Source organism: Lepisosteus oculatus, chromosome 3, assembly GCF_040954835.1.
Source record: "Lepisosteus oculatus isolate fLepOcu1 chromosome 3, fLepOcu1.hap2, whole genome shotgun sequence".
Classification (NCBI taxonomy): domain Eukaryota; kingdom Metazoa; phylum Chordata; class Actinopteri; order Semionotiformes; family Lepisosteidae; genus Lepisosteus; species Lepisosteus oculatus.
In genome coordinates, this window is record NC_090698.1 from 66,760,329 (window position 1) to 66,781,448 (window position 21,120).

The 21,120-nt window shown below is 46.6% G+C and overlaps 1 protein-coding gene across 2 annotated transcripts in view; it reads left to right on the forward strand.

Annotated features, from left to right (window-relative positions):
- The first annotated feature begins 2,573 nt into the window (after positions 1–2,573).
- Positions 2,574–21,120, forward strand: part of scarb2a (scavenger receptor class B, member 2a) — a 37,545-nt gene continuing 18,998 nt past the window's right edge. The window contains exons 1-5 of one of the 2 annotated variants that reach the window (XM_069187393.1): positions 2,574–3,323; positions 15,006–15,163; positions 17,266–17,413; positions 19,338–19,529; positions 20,339–20,430. In XM_069187393.1, the coding sequence (XP_069043494.1) occupies positions 3,201–3,323; positions 15,006–15,163; positions 17,266–17,413; positions 19,338–19,529; positions 20,339–20,430 (713 nt within the window). In that variant the 5' untranslated portion in view covers positions 2,574–3,200. The remainder of the gene's footprint in view (positions 3,324–15,005; positions 15,164–17,265; positions 17,414–19,337; positions 19,530–20,338; positions 20,431–21,120) is intronic. The other variant, XM_069187392.1, reaches the window with a different exon arrangement.

Consider the following 21,120-nt stretch of genomic DNA (forward strand, 5'->3'; position numbering starts at 1 on the left):
TGACGCAGATGCATCAAAAATGCTTTGGACAGACTTTTTACCTTTCCAAAACAGCGTGTTTGTCCCTCGGCAGGGTAGAAATATAGCATACAACTGTGTTTAGAACAGTAAGATTTTAAAAATCATCTCCTTTTTGGACTCCCCCGTGTAAGATTCTCTTCATCGCAACATGTACATTAAGAAGATTATATAAACGGATGAACAGATGAAGAGTTTTTCTCTGTCATCACCACCTGCCATCACGCAGAACGTAACCAGCTTATGCTGACAAAATGGGAGTCTATCTGACTCCCAGGTCTACATTCTCTTTAGTATTGTAAGGGGAGCCTTTGCCAAACCATAGATCTACAAGCTTTTTAGCTTGTCTGGTTCAGCGCCTCCGTCAATGTAGTTTGGGGGTCACACAGAAGAACAGCTGCCAGTGAGCGGAGCCCCATCCAGGCCATTGCTTGGTAGTTCAGCGACCCATCTCACCAGCGGTTTCCAGGGTGTCGGCGTCAACAGCAGTACATCCCACAATCCTTCGCCATGCATCCCACAATCCTTTGTGTAGAGCCCCGCTTCCTGGTTTTTCACGAGGGTCCTGTGGCTCCCATCTCCCTGTGTCCATGTTGACCCTGAAGACGTCCACTTGCCTTGACTCCGTGCCTTTTGGGGATTTTTGAAGATTTGCATCAGCGGCCCCGGGTTTGGGCTGTTAAGTGTGGGACACTCCCTTAAGCCTAAGCATGCAGCTGGCGGCTCTTCTCCAAAATCTTTCCAGAGGGGCAATATATTTCTGAAACCTGGTGTCCAAACGTGGGCTCGGTATTCTAAATGAAAGTCTCTCTAGTGGATTGTACAATTTTAACATAATATCCCTTGTTTTGCATTAACATTTTGTTTTTCCTTGTTTACTGAGTCCTTACAAAGCTTAGACAGGTGTAGATAATACCGACAGAAACGCCTAAATCTTTGTTTTATGTGTAGTTTATTGGAGCCTCTGCATTTTCCACATTTTATTTAAGTATCAGAATTACTGTCATATTCTGCACTCGTCTACATTAAACATCTTCAGTCAGGTGTTTGCCCAGTTTGAACTTTTTTTTCAAATGTGTTTCTGCTTCTAAACATTAAACAGGCTGGGCAACACAGCTTCAGGGTTTAAAGAGTAAGTCATACTGTATATATATATAATTTTCCCTCCATTGAAAGGTTTGTTCTAGAGGTGTAGTTCATGTCTTAACAGCTTTTTCCAGTAATATGGGAAATTGAACGGTCCTGTTCATCTAGAGAGTTATCAGCCAAGGCAACGCCCGCTCACTCTGCCTAACTGCACATCATTTCCATCCCAAAGCACCCCGCCTGAAGAACAGCAGAACAAAAAAAAAATACAGAAAAAAGGGGAAAAAAAACCCAACACAGACACACACACAGCGACAGACGCACACGGATAACGGTAGACCACCCTTTAATTCCGCTTATCGGTAATCCCGCCCCGAAATCAGTCGATCATATTCGCCGTCGCGTCGCGCCAATCGCGGCCGGGCAGGAGGGGGACTCGAGCGGTGGTCCGTGCGGGCGCCGACCAATCAGATCGCGGGCTGCCGAGGCAACGGGCGTGGCCCCGCCCCTCGGCCTATGTTGATTTCAGGCACATGATTCGTGAGCTGAATGTATTTAAAGGTATTTTTTTTTTTTTTTTAGGGGAGGGGGGCCGGATAGCGGAACAGGGGGGTGTCAGAACGCAAGACGTCAAAGTCTTCACAGAAACAAGTCATACAGTTTTCCCCTAGAGTACCGCTGTCTGTATTCCGTTAGTTTCATGTTCATGTTCGTCTCATTCTCCACACAGGGCAGAGAGCACCGGCCACCGAGAGTTTAAAACAAAACAAAACAACAACAACTCGGGAAGATAAGGATTTGTAATGGATGTCTTTTTTTTTTAAGAATGCCTTGGATACACACTCGGTTTCAGCGTGGGGATCAACTAGGGGGTAGATTGGGGGGTGAAAAAATGAATAAAGCACTGAAGGCGCTGCTCTAACTGTAGGTGTAGAGTGTCACTGATAGAAATACATGCATCTCTATAACTCTGTTCAAAAGAGGTTGTCATAATGACCAGCAATCGATGATGATGAATTTTTGTAACGGGTTTTGATTTTTTAAAGAGCGGTACCGAGCGCTCTCTTGCCCATCTTCGCCACGCGTGGTGAGAAGCGCCCAGGTCCTTCCGCCCCAGTCAGAAGCCGAACTGCTCGCACCCAGGACCGGGTACACTTCCATTTCTCTTGAATTCAGCGCGCTAACGATCTGCAGACCCCTGGCAGTGCACCGGCACGGCGGGAAGAAAGACATTTTCATAACCCGACTGCCTGCCCAGCGCGTTAGTTGCCCGACCTCCCCCATCATCATCATCATCTTATTTGAATGTTTGAAGCACGAACGCACCCTGTGACCTCCCCCTTTCACGCTGTGGTGTGGCTCGGAACGCCTTAAATCGTAGGGGCCGGCAACCCAGCAGCTCTTAAAAAGCTCGTCCATACTTTTACCTCTCCTCCCCCACCCCAAAAAAAAAAAAAAAACCAACCACAACCCCGCGGCCGAGCGAAGCGACCTCAACCGCAAATCGGTTCCATCACCCCTCCTCTCTCCGCCGCGCGCGCTCCGCCTCCTCGTCTCGCTCCCCGCTCGCGGAGCCACACCGCCTCGCGCAGAGCCGCCCCTCCACTCCTCGTGCCAAGCGCCCGGCTGCACTGCAGGCGGCGCAGTCAGACAGTCAGACAGTCAGTCAGTCACCGTTACCCCGCCGGCGTGGTCGCCCTGCCCTGCTCCGCCGGAGCTTGTGTCCGCTGCACACCGCTACACCACTCCACAAGCAGCAGCACCAGCAGCAGCGACGAGAGCTCCCGTTTGGACCGGCAGAAGGCTTTTGCGGGTCTTTTTTTTTTCTTTCTTCTTCTTCTTCTTCTTTCCTCCCTGCCCTAAAGACCACACTTGGGGAGGGGGAAATTTGAACACAACTTCGACGAGCAGCGCCGGCGAACTTTTCCGGAGAAGGAGAGCCGACGAGCGTGGTTGCGGGGAAGAGATCGCACACGACACGCACACACTCACACACAAAAAAAAAAAACAACCAACAACGGAGAGGACGAGCGAAGCGGACGGGGCAGTTTTTCATTCAGCCCTTCGCCTGCCCTGCCTGAGCGCTACCTGCAGTCATGACGAGGAGGTCCTGTGCCATTTACGGCACCGGCATTATCTGCGCTCACCTGCTGATCGTGGGAATCGCCCTGGTGGTGGCTCAGGTCTTTCCGACCATCATTTTCAACCGGCTGAAGAAGGTAGGAAAAAAGTATTTCTCTTCATGTGCGAGGTCGCCGATTTCGCTGTGTGAGATCCTCCAGGGGTACTACTGTACGGGCAGCTGTTTCTGACGAGATTAATTGCCGTGCGGGTCAGGACTTGGCTCGCCTCTTTCATGACCCCGTTTTTCAAAGATTTGCTTCTGCATCTTTGCTTGCCTCACGCCTGGGTCTCGCTGTAACCGCTCAATTAGCCAATTAACCGGCGGGGCAGGGAGCCGCTGCCGGTGCAGGGTGTCATTATCGTCGGGTCTATCTGGGTTTTTTAATTCGAGACGGCTTTGGACGGATAGGGCTGATCGGAGACCGTCTTCGCGATCCGAGACGCCGAAAGGTGGACGCAGTGACCTGAGGGGAAGGCGACCTGAATCGGCTTCACTTTGGGTGGGAGCAGCAGCAGTAGCATCAGCAGCGCCGGTCCCGTGTAGGTCCCGCGTTTGGGCCGGTTCGGCGGTTCTGGTTCTTGAAAAGTTTCACCGCGGCGAACCCGGCGTTGCGTCTCCGTGCATGTCCAGCGCCACAGACCTGGGCTGAGCGGATGAAAGTCCCCCGCGGTCCGACCGCTGAGGGTTTCCAGGTTTGGGGGGGAATGGCTCCGTCATGACCGCCGTCCCCCCCTGCCCTGACCGCTTGACGCCTTCGCTACGGCGCGGAGGACAACAACGCTTTGGACGCACACACACCCGTTTGAAAATGAGACGATGTCGTGTTTTCGCCGGCGGGGCGCATTCGCCCGTTCAACCCCTTTCCCAGTCACAAAGCCTTTGGGGGGGTGGGTGGGTGAGGGGGTCTCAAAGGATTGGGAGCACGGGAGTCCCTCTGAAATATTTGCAGTTTCTTGCACCCTGGCGTTTGCCGGCCCCGTCCTTGGCCGAGGGAATAAACGGGCTTTCAGCCCTGGATAGCCTGAAGCCTCAGTGTCCGCTTACCCCGCAGTTCGCTGCCTGTCTCGGCCCGAGGAGGGAGATTTTGAACCCGAGACTGTCCGTGTCAATCTTTTGTTGCTACAGTGGCTGTCATAAGATAGCCTCCGTTTTGTATTGTAAGAAACTCCGCGTAAGGAAATACCGTATGTGATGTGGAGGAGGCTGAAATGCCGGTGGGGTTACACTACACGCTACAAGACGCGGTTACCTGACACTTTTGTCAATCATAATATTGTTTCCGAATATTATGGGGGGTGGTTCCAAAACGGATCCAGGCGAAGACAAAAAAAAGAAAGGGGGTAAATCTCGGGGATTCAGGAGGGGTAGTCACCCACTGAACCGGTGCTACTGTATACAAAGCTTTGCAGAACTGATCGATCTCTCCCGATCAGTCAGGAGTTGCTTTCACGTTCTCCAGCAAGTGCAAGAGTCTCCAGCACTCGCTAGGAACTGGTGTTTCTGACACGGAAATGTGACGGATAATGTGAAATGAGAGCTGTGTGGAGACGCCGGGACCCGGACCTGCCGCACTGCGTGGGAGTATGTGCAGAAGCAGGTGTTCATGATGAATGCTTACCAGCTGCGGGCGGGGGACCCGTCTCACTTCGATGTACAGATTTTGATTTAAATTGGCCTCTGGGTGAGAGGAGGTCTTCGTGCGAGGTCTGTGCTGGGCGCCGCGGGTTTCTCATCGTACAGGCGGTTTTAAAACCAGCTGTCCCAGTAACGCCCGGTACTGAATGAGGCTGTGCTCACTGCCGCTGTAGCAGGCAGGCTCAACCCCGGAGCGGTGTCTGGAGGGTTGTCCCTGCGTGTGTCCCTGCTCAATAAAATTGCTTCTCAATGAAAAGTGCGCTCTTGAGGACTGGGTGCCCTGTGTTGACGAAATTCTGCAGTTCCTCTGAGCTGAATGCACAGGCGTGATCTTAAATCAGCTCTTACAAGACTACAGCCTTACTCACACAGCAGTGGAACAGTGTGTGAAGATCGCAGACAGGGATGTGGGCTGTGGGCTGTTCGCTGCTGTTCGGTTGTGTGCAAATGTACCCCGCGAACATTTCTTCCAGCATGTCGTTCATGTTTAACTTTGAAAGCTTTACTGTGCCTGGAAAAGGTTAAGTGGGTTTAATTCAATTCGCAACCGAGCGTCACGCTTTGCTCCTGTTGTGTACCGTGCAGTTGGATAAAGGTGTCCTGACAAGAGTTACAATTTGCCCAGAAAACGGATCGGGACGGTGTTAGCCGCGGTCAGTTTAAAAAAGTCTTCCCAGTCTTAAAATGTTTTGCGTAGTCCTGCATAGTCTGAAAACAAGGTGCCGATTGTGCCTCTGAAGAGCCGAAGCACAGCCGGCTTTCTGCTTTTTCTTTCAGTGAAATATTGTGTACCCCAGCAAAGCAAACAAGTCTTTTACATGTTATAGTGCAGTTTTGAATAACTCCAATTCACGTCTTTTAAGGGGATAATGGTCTGTTTTGTTTGGTGCCTTTTTACAAAAGCATTTCTGTTCCCGAGGAAAATTAAGGAATGTTAATGAAAATTAAGGAGAGAACACACTAAAATGAAAGAGCATGTTTGTGTTTTATACATGGCAGAAAACCAGTATAAGATGAGTTAAGTATTTTCAGCACGTACAGACTCAAACTATTGGCCTTTTAAAGGCGTACCCATCGTTTGTGTTGTACAGCAGAACATAACATTTTTATACTTCATTATAATACAATTCAGACGTATAACAATATCCCCCGTTTCACAAGCATGAATAGCAACAAGGCAAATAGAAAATTAGAATAACAGATGAAATATGCAAATTCGAATTGCCTGCTGCATCTTACATCCCTGTTAGAGATTCTGCATCTTTCCTGTTTTTCAGTCTGGTTGCTGGGACTGAAGGTTAAATGGAACTGGACAGCCAGAGCATTCCGCCCTGCTGACTGGTGCAAATAAACACTGTTTCAATAAGTAGATGCTGGAAATTGGGTCCTACATTTTTCAGGGTGCCAGACAAGGGAGAGGCGTTTCTGAGAATCAGTGATTTGTTTTTTTTTTAATAGAATTTGACCGTCTGAATTGTGTACAGGCTCCAGCCCTCTGAGCCTGTACTTGTGCAACTTGTTTTCTGTAGCAGAGGCAGGGGGGCTGCGGAACAAGGTCAGCTGACAGGGGGGAAGAGAAACAAAATCACTGGCCTAAAAACCGAAAAAACTCCACATGGTTACAGAGACAGCACACAACATTGGTGGGGTTGTTGCTTGAGGTGAACCAACTGTGTTCAGATTGTGGACTGGGCAAGATCGCGAGCATCAGGCTTGCTGCTATTCCTGGCACGTGGATCCAGAAGGGCCAGGCAATATTCCTGGGAGTGGTGCAAGACTGGGAAGGCAAAGCCTTAAAGGGCACATTAAAACACATTTTTTAACCATCATGTTAAAAGTTGAATAGCTGCCCTATTATCTAACATGAGTTATTATTCGTTTATTTCACTTGATAAAATAGTTACTGAAACTCTATAGCAGATTTGTAGTTTTGTCTGCAAACAGAAGAGAGGGTTTTCCATTTCGAGCTCAGTTTCAAGAGTGAGTGCAAGTTTGTTTCCTCTCTTTCGTCAGTAAGTAATGCACCAGAGTTAGTATCAGTAAGAGAAAGATAAAGGCCTGGTTTAGCAGGTGCCTTAGGAAAATAACTTGGTAGAAATTGAGACAAACAACCTTTACAAAAGGTGCTATATGTTCTTTTTTGGTATCCATCGCGAGAAGTTCATGTTCACCTAATTATGACGATTTCCCATTATCCTTGGAGCTTGCATTTTTAATGCAAGTCCTTTTTTGCCATCTTTGCAGTATCCGTTTGAAAACGTTTTGTCTGTCCGATACCAGGCTGGCCGCCGCTGTCTCCGAGATAGTGCCATTGTGCAGGGTCAGCCCTCCAAATGGGCTGTGCTTTTGCACCTCCGGGATGACTAGGCTCCTGAATGTTTCCGAGTGGGCACTCCGAGTGTTTCCGTTGGGTTTGAAGTGGATGCTGGCAAGCCTGTTTGCTGCTTGTTGAGTCCAGGAATTCAGCAGTGGATGCAGCTGGCAGCTCTGTGCGGCACAGTACTGCTGACAGAAGTGCTTTCTCAGCCCAGCCCAGCCCAAGACTCTGTTCAGTGTCAGTGCTCCTCCACGCAGAGAAGGGGTTTCTCCTCTTATAGTGGAATTGCCCTGTTTCCCTGTAATGCACAAACGTGTGTCTTTATGAGGGTCTGCATCGAGCCCTGGCCGATGCACTGTGGGCTGCCTGCTACTGCTGTGTCTTCCTCTGGTCACTTTCTCTGATTGGTGCTGCTCCGTTTGTGTAGTGTCCTGGTGTCCAGGCTACTCAGTACACAAAAGGCACAGCACCAATGTGGCAGTGGATCTGGAAACCTGCGGGGTGCCTTGGCGTGTGTGGCGGACACAGATCCGGGGCCTGGAGCGCGGGTCTGAATTTCTGTGCCTGTCCGTGTGGAGTCTGCATGCTTTCCCTATTTTTATAGCCCCCCCTCCCCAGAGGCATGCAAGTGAGGAAGAATGAAGAGGCTGTTTGGCCCATCTAGGTTGTTGGGATGCTGATTGATTGGAGCATCTCATCCAGCTGTTTCTTGAAATATGTTAAAGGTTTCAGGAACATGGCTGCACAGCTTGTTCCATACTCCCACAACCTTTTATAGAAACAAGTGCCTCCTGTTCTTCCGCTGTTTTCAGTGCATTTCCATGAAGTTTCCACTTGTGTTTTCAGGTTCTTGTTTTGCTGTTTGCTCTCAAGACAAGCAGCTTCGAACACATTTCTGCTCAACTGGGACACATAGTAGCCCACTGTCAGTCTGTGGAATGGGAGGTACTGGCCAGATGGGATTCTACCCAGGCAGGAACAAATGTGACGCAGTTTTAATCTTCTGTCCAGATCAAGGTTCTGATTAAAGAGACGAATGAGCTGAAGGTTATCCATAGATTCCTAGTGGGCTTCCCAATCATGTGAATACTCCTTCATCTTTTGAAGCAACGCAGTATTTTCTGCAAATCACAAGAGTAAATGCTTCCATTTACAAAGTATAACTCTCGGGACAGAGAAGAGGCCAGGCCTGAAGGAATTTCCCTGGTGACGCTGGGACTTGGGAAGAGGGATATCCTTAGCTGTCTGTCACTGGAAGTCCGTGAAATTCGATCAAATGTTTAGAAAGTGGCAAGCTGTACTGCCACTCCTAGCGCAGGAGGAATTCATCCTGTTGATGCTGAGGCTGTGGGCTGGGACTTTCCCCATTTGTAAAAGCCCCCCTTGATCAGTTGGGCCCAACGAGAGGCAATCCATTTATCAATGGCTGGGATTAAACAGGATTCGGAAGACCCTCAGGCTCTCATAGGAACAGAAGAATGTTTTTAAAAGAGAGGAAGCCATGAGCCCATCTACCCCATTTGGATCTCATCCAGTCCTTTCTGGAACGAAGCCAGGGAATCGGCTTCATCCCCATACGGTCGCTAAAGGGGGCGGAGTGGTGGCTCTGTGGCTGAGGATCTGCGCCTGTGGCTGGAAGGTTGCCCGTTCGTATCCCGCGGCCTGCAGAGGAATCCTACTCCGTTGGGCCCCTGGGCAAGGCCCTTAACCCCAGTAGCTCCAGAGGTGCCGTATAAATGACCCTGCACTGTGACCCCAAGCTTCTCTCCCTGTCTGTATGGAGAGCAAGTTGGGGTATGTGATAAGACAAATTCCTAATACGAGAAATTGTATAGGGCCAAGAAAGTGATCTGATCTGATCTGATCTGATCTGATCTAGGTACTGCACCTTGTTCCACACTCAGCCTTCCTACAGCCCTTTGGATAGAGAAGCGCTTCCTGTTCTTGGAATGCACTTCCACCTAGCTCGTGTTTCACTGTTCGTTCTGAAGAAATCCGCTGGTTTGACAGAACTTGGTTATGTGACTCAAGACCCCTTGTAGTCTTCTCTGCTCAGGACCAAAAGGGTTCAGTTTGCTCAGCCTGTGAGAGCAGGACATCAGAAGTCAGGAATGTGTCTGTTTGCGCTTTTCTGGCCTGATTCCAGAGCTGCAGTCCTTTCTTTTAAGGATATTGTGATCATCACTGTAAGTGATATTCTATACCAGGTGTTACTAGTGTGTTGTACAACTTCACAAGCACATACTTTCCCGGTTGGGTGTGCCCTGAAGGTCTGTCCCTGTGAGAGAGGTGGCTGCGCTCTCCTCTGCTTTGTGTCCACCAGTGGACAGTCCACCATGAAGATCACAGTGTGTGCGATGTTGAACAACACCTGTTCACATGTAACTTAGTCTTATCCAGGATCCTGAAAGGGCTTACCTGCCGTCTAGTTGCTGAAACCCAGCCAGTATTTTATTTGCCTCAGAGAAACTGTATTATCTTTCCATTCCTATGGGATTCCACTTCTAGCTTTGAGGTCTTGCTTCTCATCAGATTGGAAGGGAGATTGTATCTTCCGAAAAATCAAGACTTGGATGCTGTTTTTGCTCGTGCGGTTGTCCCAAAAATCGACCTGTCGCGCTGCGTGTGGACCGCCAGCCTGCTCGACGCGGCCTCATTCCATGGAACGTTTCTTCCGCCAGCCGCTGAGTCTTCGTGGTTGTGCTTCATTGAGTAACTCTTTTTATCTTTTTAACTTGCGGCGACTGACTTTGATCACATTTTTATGTCGTAAGCATTTTTTTGGGGGGGGTTGAGTTCGACTCTTCACATTCAGGATCTGTCGAGAGTGCAGACAGGTTCCCCAGGAGCTTAATGGAGCAGTGCCACATGGCCAAGTTCTTGGTAGAGGAACCACTTAGGAAAATCCTGTGGTTCAGCTTCTTAAAGAATGGGTGGTTCCTGCTGGAGCTTTTTTTTTTTTCCGCTATGAAATTACAACACTGAAAACACGCCTGAAAGGCAGGTGTTATATGACTGAATCTTAGAAATGTGACTCCTGGAATTTGACAGCCACAGAAGCGAGAGAATTTGTTTTGTGCACTTGTTAAGACCAATCACTAACTAACTGTAATTCTCTTATTTCACTGCACCTTGATGTCTTAAAAACATGCTGATCTCAGCCCCTTTTGAGCTTTTGAGTTCTTTCACGGAGGGTTTTGTATGCAACTCAAGTGCATGTTTAATTGTTGTTTTGTTGTAGATGTTTGTCGGTATGGGAACTTGTTTTTATGTTTCATGTGCATGGGCCAGACATGGGCTGTCAAACAGGCGTTGGTCAGTTTACCCTTTTGTCCCATCACTTTTACAAGGCTGTTCGCTTTTGTTCTCAAAATTATGCTGTCGAGTTATTTGGATTTTGGCAGGTCTCTTTTTTTTTTGTCTGACATTTTCTCATGTTCGTGGTGTAGTCATGTACTACACAGATCTACCAATGGGCAGTTTTAACAGCAGTGTTGTGCTTTTCGTAACCTTCCGTAAAAGAAAAATTATTCTGTTAATTTCTCAATATTTCGCTCGGCAGCAGTGTGGAGCCTCCTGGACTTGTGACTGTTAGGCTGTGGATTTTATATCCCAATTGGGACACTGCTGCTGTTCCAGTGAGCAAGATGCGTCACGTAAAACTGCTCCAGGACAATACCCAGCTGTATAAATGGGTGCAAAGGTACTGTAAGTTGCTTTGGGGAAGTGTCAGACAAATTACAAAGTAGTGGTACCTTTGCCTTTCTGTTCTGATGACAGAAATGATCACTGACTGATATCAAGTGTCTCAGGCGTGTTCTAAGTTGTACGGATCATTTCTGTTCATTAATGGTGCCACTGCCATAGCTTGTAAATGGTTTTGAAACCTTAGGCGATCGTTGCACAGTTGTAAAATCAATATAGCATAACTGAAACTTCCCTTACAGAGTGTACCTGTGTGTATAGGTCTCGGGGATCTGTTTAATCTGTTAACTTGGCTTGATCACTGCTAACCACTGTCTTTGTGTTTGTGAATCGGCAAATGCTATGCTGGAGCTGGAAAGTGTTCATTGCATATAAGAGATAAGATAAGATCACTTTATTAGTCATATATAATTTCTTGCATTAGGAATTTGTCTTTTTGCATATCCCAGCTTGCTCTCCATGAGACACACAGGCGGGGAGAGAGAAGCTGGTGGTCAGAGTGCAGGATCACCCATTTATACAGGGTACAGCGCCCCCTGGAGCAGTTGGGGTTAAGGGCCTTGCTGAGGGGCCCAACAGAGTAGGATTCCTCTGCCGGCCGCGAGATTTGAACCAGCAACCTTCCAGCCACAGGTGCAGATCCTAAGCCACAGAGCCACGGCTCGTCCCCTAGGGGGAATTTGTAAAAAAAATAAGTATTTATGTAGTGCTTGTATCTGCAGACGTGATAATGACAGTGCACTCTCAACACACACTCTGACCATGTGTGCAGGAGTCATATGTTTCCAGCACGTGCATTCTCAGACAGAACTGCTCATTAAGCGTTCACAAATGTGTACATAACATACAGGAGATCATGCAAAGAAGGCTTTTATTGTTGCTTAACAAAAAAAACGATGGAACGATTTGTCAGTGCGTGTGATCGGTCTTCTGTGACTGTAGGATTTCATGGTGAGTGTGATTCCCTGAGCTTCTGCATATCGGCATACACATTTATGTCGGGGTCAGGGAGTGTTTTGGGAACTCTTTCTGTTCCATCGTTTCAAGCAGAGCATTACTCATGTTTTCACTACCGGTAATGAACGCCCTCGGAATAGCTCGGATCTGCCAACGCTGGCTCTGTGTCCACAGCCCTTACCGTGGTTTGGATAACTTGAAGGGTCTTTGGTAAAACAAGTAAATATTTCTGAGCTGAAAAAAAAAAGGTTACAGGGGAAAAGAGGCCATTTGGTGTCAAAAAAAGCGTTTGATTTCCAGTGTGTAAGGGACTTGGGTATGAGGAAGAAGACGATAGTTGTTCTGTGGTCCCTCAAGCCTTTGTGTAACAAGTTCCTCCTCTTCTCGGTTCTACATAGTTTCAGCTTGTGGAACATCGGCTCAATTAAGGCAGATGGCTTAACCTTTTCATTATGAAAGGGCTCTGCTTCCTAGGCTATAGCCCTGTTTCAGTCGTCTTACAGAATCTCCTGAATGAGCTCTGAACTGTTTGCAGTTTGACCTATATTTTTTTTTCACGTTCTTATCTTTTTGTCAAACATACGCAGTAACTCCTGTTTGATAATGCAGCTCTAGAATAAACTTCAACCTGGGACTTTGCCTTCAAAAGACTCCCTGCTAGAGATTTTTAGAGCGGTTTTTTAGCTAGTTTGGCCACCTTATGTGTAGTGCTCTCTGGTGTGGCAGTGTGCTCGTTGTTTCAGAGACTCGCTAATAAAAAACATATTAAGCTGTTTACAAGCAATGGATGTCACGCTGCGTGTTCAAGGGGAATGTTCTGTTGTAGTTAAAATGAGCCCGGTAGTGATTTAACTGTGCCCGCTGGGATCAGAGTGCCGGTGTCAGACTGGCGCTGTGGACGGTCGTGCTCACTGGCCTGCTCTGCGGATGAGCGCAGCAGGACAGCTCTTCAGTTTCGAACAGGGGTACGCAAACAGTTGATGCAGAGCTGACATGTAGGGGTCTCATAGGTTCAGAGGAGTCACAAACAAGTTCAGTTTGTTTTGCATTTCTATAGCCGAAGGCCTATAGTACCGTGCACATTGCTGGTCTTGCCCGGAGGTCAGTGGCTGTATTCCAGAGCAAGAAGAGTCCATCGGGTCCGTCAGGTGGGCGGGCTGGGCGTCTTCCTCTTGTTTGTAGCTTTTCCTGTGTTGCTAGGAGAGCCTTAGGGTCTTCTGGACTGTGTTTAATCCCAGCCATTGAGTATGGCCAAGCATTAACATTCACACTGACCTCTGGGTCTGATGCAAAACTAAATGCAAAAATGTTCTGCTGCATTTCCACAGTGTCCTGTATGTCCTAGTGTATGCCCTAGGTACAGTTTGTACTGTATGCCATTAGCATCTTGCACTAGTCCATTGCCTCTCTCGGAGAAGACATTCCCATTACTGGGAAACGTAGGTCACGTTCTGACTTCGTCATGTGGCAGATCCATACATGATTATAAAATGCGGAGTTTATTGGATTCTCAAACAGTTCACTCTTTATTACTTTATTTAGTCTTCCAGCTGTTACTAGCACAGTTTTCATTTTTGTTTTCTAAATGTTCCAGGTTATGTGGGTTTAGGTAAGAATATTTATACAGCAGCTGAGGACTGGAAGTACTTAATGTATTAAGTATAATGGTTAAAATTTTGTAACATATCTTTACATTCAAATTCAAAAATAGGCTATCCAGACCTGTATGCAGCATAATATTTTGCTAATAGCGAGTTTCTCAGGTGAGCTTGTTTGAATTTTGCACTTTTATGCACTTGGTATGCCTATGTAGAGTTGTTGCATGGAAATTGATGTTCTCACAGAGAGAAACGTGCTCATAATTTGTCACATAGTACCTTTCACGATGAATTATCATGAGACATTTTACAACAGAACAATAGAGACTGGTATCCATGTCTCTCTGCAGTAAAATACAGTCAATAAAGACATTGTCTGCACCAAGGCCGAGCCTAAATCTTGTTACATTTTCTAAAGGTTTACCACAAGAGGCAGCAAGAATGTTTGAAAGCTGGCACCCTGGTTGAGAAAACAATGTACAAAGTAATGTAACCCGAGATATAGCCACAGACGTGTACAACTCTTTCGACTGTATAAAATCTTGCCTGGTTTAAGCCATCATATCCCAAGGAAGCTGTCAAAAAGACAGCAAATGAAAACACACTTAAATGGACCTCTTGGATCTTGTTCAAACGATGTGGGGAAGCTGAAGGCGGTGGCTGAGGGTGGGGATTTGCTGAAGATGTGTTTTTTTGTGTCTGCAGAAAGAAGGGAGTCTTTAGGCAGTCCACTGGCACAAGACGTCCAACACCTGTAGCAAAGCTGAGGGGTGTAGTGTAGTGTGAAACAGCTGCTTAAAGGGGAATCAGCACTGAGGAGTGCATTTCAGACTACAGTAACAGTAAATTGACAAGTTTCTGTGTAGAGTTTACCTCACAAAATAGATGACATTTCCGGGTACGCGCAGCACCCTATTCCGTGATTCAGAACGAGGCACAAAACTTCGCTGAAGCGCAGCGGCCCGATTTACACCGTCAACAAGCAGGCTTGCGAGTACTGCTCGTTTGATCCCATACAAGTATTGCCTTCAACTGGGAGGCGCTTTTCCTGCCGACAAATACTGCTTACGCGTCAGCCGCATACAGGTCGCGCTGGAACGTGGGGCAGGGACTAGTGAGCAGGAAGGGCCTCATCGCGGCGCAATTCCTGGGAACTCGAATGCGGTTTGTGCGACAACATGGCGGTTTGCGGCACTTTCACGAAGTTAAGGATTTTGTGCTTCATTCGAAGTTTGTACGAGTTATATATATATACACACCGGCGATGCGGCGCAGGTCAGTGTAAAATCTGAGACCCCCGGGGGTCAAGCTGTGTCCTTCTCCATAAACTACCTGGTGAAAAGCATGTGGACAAAAGGCCTTCTGAAAGCTGCAATTATTCTGATTTTAGAGGGTGTCTTGTTTCCGCCCTCCCTTCCCCAAGCAAACCGGTCGTATTTAACGTCCGTGGAAGGGTAAGCGAAGAATTGAGGGAAAAAATAGGTCATGCCTAGAAACAAAGTTGTCTTTTGCTCCATTTTTCTACGTTTCGCAACTGACTTTCATTTTTTTTTTTGTTTTGCAGGAAATCACCCTGACGGAGGGGAAAGATGTCTTTGAATCGTGGAAGGACCCCCCTCCTCCTGTCTACATGCAGTTTTTTTTCTTCAATGTGTCGAACCCTGACGTGTTTCTCAAGGGCGGGAAACCTGTTGTGACCCAGATCGGCCCATACACGTACAGGTGAGGAACAAGCGCAAATCCGTCGTACACGTTGAGGAGGCACGGGGACGACCAGTTAGCCAGTTCGAAAGGGAAGCCTCTTTCGCGCTACAACTTCCTTACATGTGAAAAAAGAAAGAGAGAACGTTTTCCTCAAGTCAGGTAGTGGAATTCCCCAATTTGAGGACTTTACTGATGAATTATAAAGGGTCTACATACTATTAAAAAAAAAATCTTCTGTGTCTGTCGGTTGCTGTGCAGGTTGTTTTTCACTTTTAAAGGCAGACCGCTCACCTCATGTCTCTGTGTCTTTATCTCAGTGGGTTTATTCCTGGTAAAACATTTGCAGTCCCACGTCCTGTTTTTTCTGCTCATTGCAGATTCTTTCACGAGTTCTGTCTGAATTTGTTTCCCAATCTTGTCTTGTGAAACCACTGTCCTCTTCCCTCCCGGTGGGAGTGTGCAGTGCTGAATGGGCACTGTAACGATTTCAGAACGGCGATTGAGGCTCACTTGTGAAGATACTGAACGAAAATACAGACGTACAAGTGCTGTTTTATCCTACTGTGAGGGAGAACATGGTACAGATGAACACAAAGTGATGTAAATACTGTTGATTCCTGGAACTTCTCCAGTGACGCTCTGCGAAATGCATGTCAGTCCAAATGCAAGCTGTATTGAATGCTAAACAGTACGGTAGTGGCTGCACACTGTCATAGGCTCCTTTCTTTTAATTAAGAAACTGAGTGCAAGTGAGAACTCAGCTGTGTATGTCAAAAGGCTGGATTTCAGTAAGAAGTGTGTGCAAGGAATAATTGCTAATTGGTATTATTTCAATTTGACATATGATTGGCACAGTTAATTCAAAAGGGAATACCGTTTTATTTGACTTTGTAAATAAGTAGCATTTACATCGCGTTTGTCAATAAAATTGCATCTTAAATTTTAATATTTGAAACTTCCATTGGCTGTCTCACATTTTCCACTGGTTTTCCAAAGTCCAGGTTAGATTTACAGTACCTGAATTTCAATGTGTGTGAAGTGGGTTAAATACACAGTGAAGATCCCAAAGCAAATATCAAAGTTCCAGGATCAATTTGAAATAAAAGTTAAACCGAGGTCACTTGGCCTGCTTATGAGCTAAATATGCTTGTCACAAATGCCGGCACACATCGCCACAATCCCCAAAACTGCCAGCGTGTCACCTTAATTGTTCGTGTAGTGAGTGGCCTCTCTCCTAGCTTATCCACATCCTGCACAGTCCTCTTCCTTCTTGGCCGGTCTTAACTTGGCGCTCCTCGCTCGTCTACATTAATCCCAAGGCTCTGGAGTATCCAACTCCTTCTGTTCTGTCAGCCTTGACTTCCTTTATCACTCCAGCACACCTCTTCACTTTCAGTCTTCTCGAAGCCCCGGGTCTTTACTAAAATCAGTATGTTTTCTGATCTCTGGTTTTCCCCGGTTGATACTGTTTGGCTGCTTATCTACAGCCAACGCTTGTGTCCCCGACACAGAATCAGCCGTTTTGTTGTTTTGTTTTACTCTTTCTGGCCTCACAATCTGAGACCTCCTGTCTGTCTGCTGATGATAAGGCACAGGGAGTCCTCGGGATTCAGCCTGTGCCATCAACACCTCTGGCTTAGCTGTGGGGTGTAGGTACTCTGCTACCCGGCCAAGTGATACCCCACTCCTGGTCCAGGTGACCTTGTTCCCTGGCAAGAGCCACAACCCCAATACCGCTCAGCTTGTCTGTGCTGGGCCTGGGCCGTATTTTCTCAAGCCTGCCTGGTTTCACAGGCTTGTCAATCGGAACAGTCCTTTGCTACTGTGAGCTCTCGTTCTCCCTCCTTCCCTGCTGGTGCCGAGACACAGACTGGCTTTCTGACACGGCTACCTCTCACTACCCCACCAGACAAGGTGTGCAACTGCGCTTCTGGAGCCCTAGAAAACTTCAGAAGTTCAAATTGTCTCTTGTGTTGCAGACCAGTGTTTTTTCCAGCCCTTTTCTCCCTCCAGAATTGTGTCCTTGGTGGGGGGGGAACTGTGCAAGTGATATCGAGATGTAAAAATTCATATCAAGGTTTAATCTTGTTGTTTGTTTGTTTTTGTTTTTTTTCTTTCAGGGAGTACAGGCCGCGAGAGAACGTAACCTTTGTGGATAACGGAACGAAGGTCTCCGCCTTGAACCCCAAGTCTTTCGTGTTTCTTCCAGAGATGTCAGCTGGGGACCCCGAGACTGACCGCCTGACAACGGTCAACATCCCAGCCGTGGTAAGGGGCGTCAGTGCGGCGGGGAACGTGGGAACCCCAGCAGCATTCGTGCTCGAGGGGCGATCGGCTTCGCACCCCTGTGCTCAGCGGGATCCCTCCACATCGCTTCTGTTTAACCTTGCTGTGTTCCGCGTTCTGTACAGGATACGGATGTTTTCATTTTAACACCGCGCACTGCGTATGTCAAGAGTTGATGCTGTTTCAGCTGGGGAGGTAACAGCGGGTTACAACCCCTTCATTCACTCTCAAGTAAAGTTGTGTACTTTCCAGCGGTACACGGCGTCACGGCTTCCTTGGTCCCAGTGTGCGTCTTTAAGTTCATGAAAACATGATTAGGTTGCCATTGTAAGTCTGAAAAGGGCTATTTGCAAAGGAAAAATGGTACTAGGCATTTGTTATGCTAATCGCACGCTGAAACTCATTTGTCATAGCCCGGGAATGTTTATGCAAAACTGTTTTTTATGTAAAGGCACCAAAAATGCATTGCATTGTGTGCTCAAACCTTAAATAAGCTGTAGGTTCTATGGATGTAATCAGCAGGTAAGAACAGGCTCCGACTTCTGTATCCTCTTGCTTGCTCTTGTTCAAAGACTAAAGAAAGAAGTTTTTCCCATTGGAATACAGTTAAAAGAGCTGCCAGAGTGTGAAGTCCGGTGAGGTGTGTCTGGAGGGCTCCAACACCCAGCCAGTGCAGCCTGAGGGTTTGTGAAAAAGGAGTGGTGCTAGCAGATTACATGCTTTACAAAACTGCAATAAGCATTCAGACTTTTGGGCCTAGTGCTCTGCTGCTCAGGGTCATATGCACCTATTCCCAAGGCTAGGGGTGGCCAAGACGCACTTTGTGGGTTTGAACTGTTGACATCAAACTCACCTACAGCCTAGATTGAGCCCTGAGCATCTAAATTTGTTTCTGACATCCAAAGCCCGTTCTGCATAATTCCTGCTTTCAGGACGTCAAAATGCCTTGAAACCCATCATTGACGAGTGGTTAAAAAAAAAGGCAGTCGGAGAATCGCTGGTCCGAAGGATATACGGGGCAGGCATGTGGAGATCATTGGTGTTTCTTCATTTCTTATTACTTATTGTTGCAAAACATTTGGAGTGTCTCCTGTCCTTGGTCCTGTAGCTGCGAAGCGAGACCCAGCTCACTGTTGGACACTGAGGAAGTGGAACCCATTTAGTGTTTAAAAAAAACTGGCGGTGTTGTGAAATAGATGCAGTCTGGCTCAGAGCTTGGTTGTTCAAAGGCTGAGAGCCAAAGCACATTTGGAAAACTAACAAAGTGTTCTTTAATCGGTTAATATTTTTTTCTAGTTTCATGCAGGTTATACTTTAGTGTTCTTAACCGTATGTGCATACTCTTTGTAGACAAATAGTGCTAATGTTGCAATGTTGAACAGCAGTAGTAGTGTCTTCTCCCATTACTTCGATATCGATGGTCAGTCTTCAGGCCATAGTTCTGAATTTAAAATCTAATAAACCACAGATCTGAATGGTACAGAATTTTCCCTGATTTCCACAGTGTATCTTTTTTGGAAGGCCTGTTAAGCTTTTGGTATGGATTAAGTCCTGATATTTAAATTTGAACACACCAGACAATAAAGAGGCCAGGAAAAATCATTTCATCCTTTGTAACTACCGGGCGTTTTACTAATTGATCGATATTAATTAGTTTTCCTCTGTTGGAGATGAATACACTGCTGGCCTCAAGCCGATCATGACTGTAACTTCACATCTCTCTGGAAAGTGTGGTTTTCTGGGCAGGTTACGGTTATGGAAAACCATTCTCATGAAGCCTCTTGACTTCAGGATCCTGCTCTAAAGCTCGTTTTTAATAGCTGCAGGTACAGTTTGTCAGCAGCCGGATCCAGAAGCCCAGGATAACCTTGGCGCTGTCCCGCTTTTCTTTTCTCCTGCGCTCCAGGCCGTGATGGATGTTGTGAAGTCCAGCTTCCTCCTGAGCTCCATGGTGTCCTTGTGGATGGCCTCCATAGGCGTGGAGATGTTCATGACTCGCACAGTGAACGAAATACTGTGGGGCTTCAAAGACCCTCTTCTTTCGCGACTCAAACCCTTTAAGCCTGAGGTAGAAGAATACTTTGGGCTCATGTACAAGGTACGGCTGGTATTTGCGATTGTCTGTATTCAACAAAGGCACGTTAAAAGCAGTTTCTGTATCTTTTTTTTTTTCAAATTTGTGATTTTGTCTGTCTTATTAATCGTTTGGTGATTTTAAGCGGGTCTTTCTGTTGCAGTTTTCAGTCTTTTAACATTTACACGGCTGAAAACGTTAGGTGGAGTAAGGTGAAGCAGGCAGTAGCATAAAAGAGACAAACACAGTAACATGAAGTGTTGACGTACTCCATACAGCAGGATGAGGAGTATGGATTTTTTTCATTGTTGATATATAGATTTGCTTATTTTAAGTCTTCATGATGATGGCTTCTAAATAACAAAAGAATAAAAAATGATTACCCATCATGATCTTGTTTCATGGCCTTTGGTCAGGAGGACACAGAAAGGGGACAGAAGATGGCAGCTGGCTGCTTTCTGATTGAAGGCAGAGCTTCCTTTCTCTCGTGCCCCAGTACAATATAAACGCCTTTCCTTAATAATCAGTGTGTTGTTCAAAGGTTGCTTTAATTTTCAGAAAGGCCATCATTGGCATTTTCTGCGAAAGCTGGAAGCGCTATGCGCCATTGCTACTCTTCCTTAAAACGTGTTCTGAAAGGGTTTTAATTAAGAATAGTCTCCTCTTTATTGTAGCTAGGGTGGTGCTAGTCATAAGTGTCCATTTTTAAAGCAGGCTTTTCATGAAACCATTAGATTACTGGACTTGGTAAATCTGTAAAAGTGAGCAAGAGTGCTGGTGAGCCTGAACTAGTTCATAGTCCACTGAATGTTCATTTTTTTCCCCCCCGTTAGAAAAACGGTTCCAGTGAAGGAGAGTTTGTTTTCCACACTGGAGAAGAAGACTACAGAGATTATGGGAAAATTGCTACGTGGAACGGTCAAAGGTAAAGATGTATTCAGTGTAATATACAGCGTAATATTCATTTATAGCATGTGACCGCACTAAACAGTAGGAACATTAAGCCAGACTGTTCAGCTGCAAAGAACAAATTGGTGCAGGGTCAGCAGTCAAGAGACTTACTCTTTTGCAACAGAAGAGTCTAAACGGATAAGGACTAATAGCTGTTTAAGTGCTCCATCGGTGACAGTTTTTTTTTAAATGGGGGAGATTTACAAGGCAAATGTCCCTGCAGGCTATACAGGGTTTATATTCTGATTTGGTTCAGAATGTCTGGATTGAAATACACGAGTCAAGTGGCCAATTAACATTCCACGTGGTTCTACTAAAGCAAGCGAAAATAATAGTTATTTACACGTGCTACACTCGTAACGAGATTTGGAGAGTGGCAAGGATGGCGATGCTGCTCGGAACATTAGAACAGCAATACATGAGTCTTAGAACCACTCTCATTTGTTTGGTATTTCCTCTCTGTACATATCTTCTTGTCCCAGATGCACGGACAGAGACTTACATTTTCTTCACTTCACAGACGAGGCTGTTGATTCTGTTCTTTAGCAATGTGTTGCTGGAAAGAATTAAGTTTCTGTGTATCTAGGCTGGGATCACAAATCTGTCAGTGCTTGGACTATGATTTCAGAGGAGAAGAGGCCATTTTGTTTGTCAGGCTCCGTTC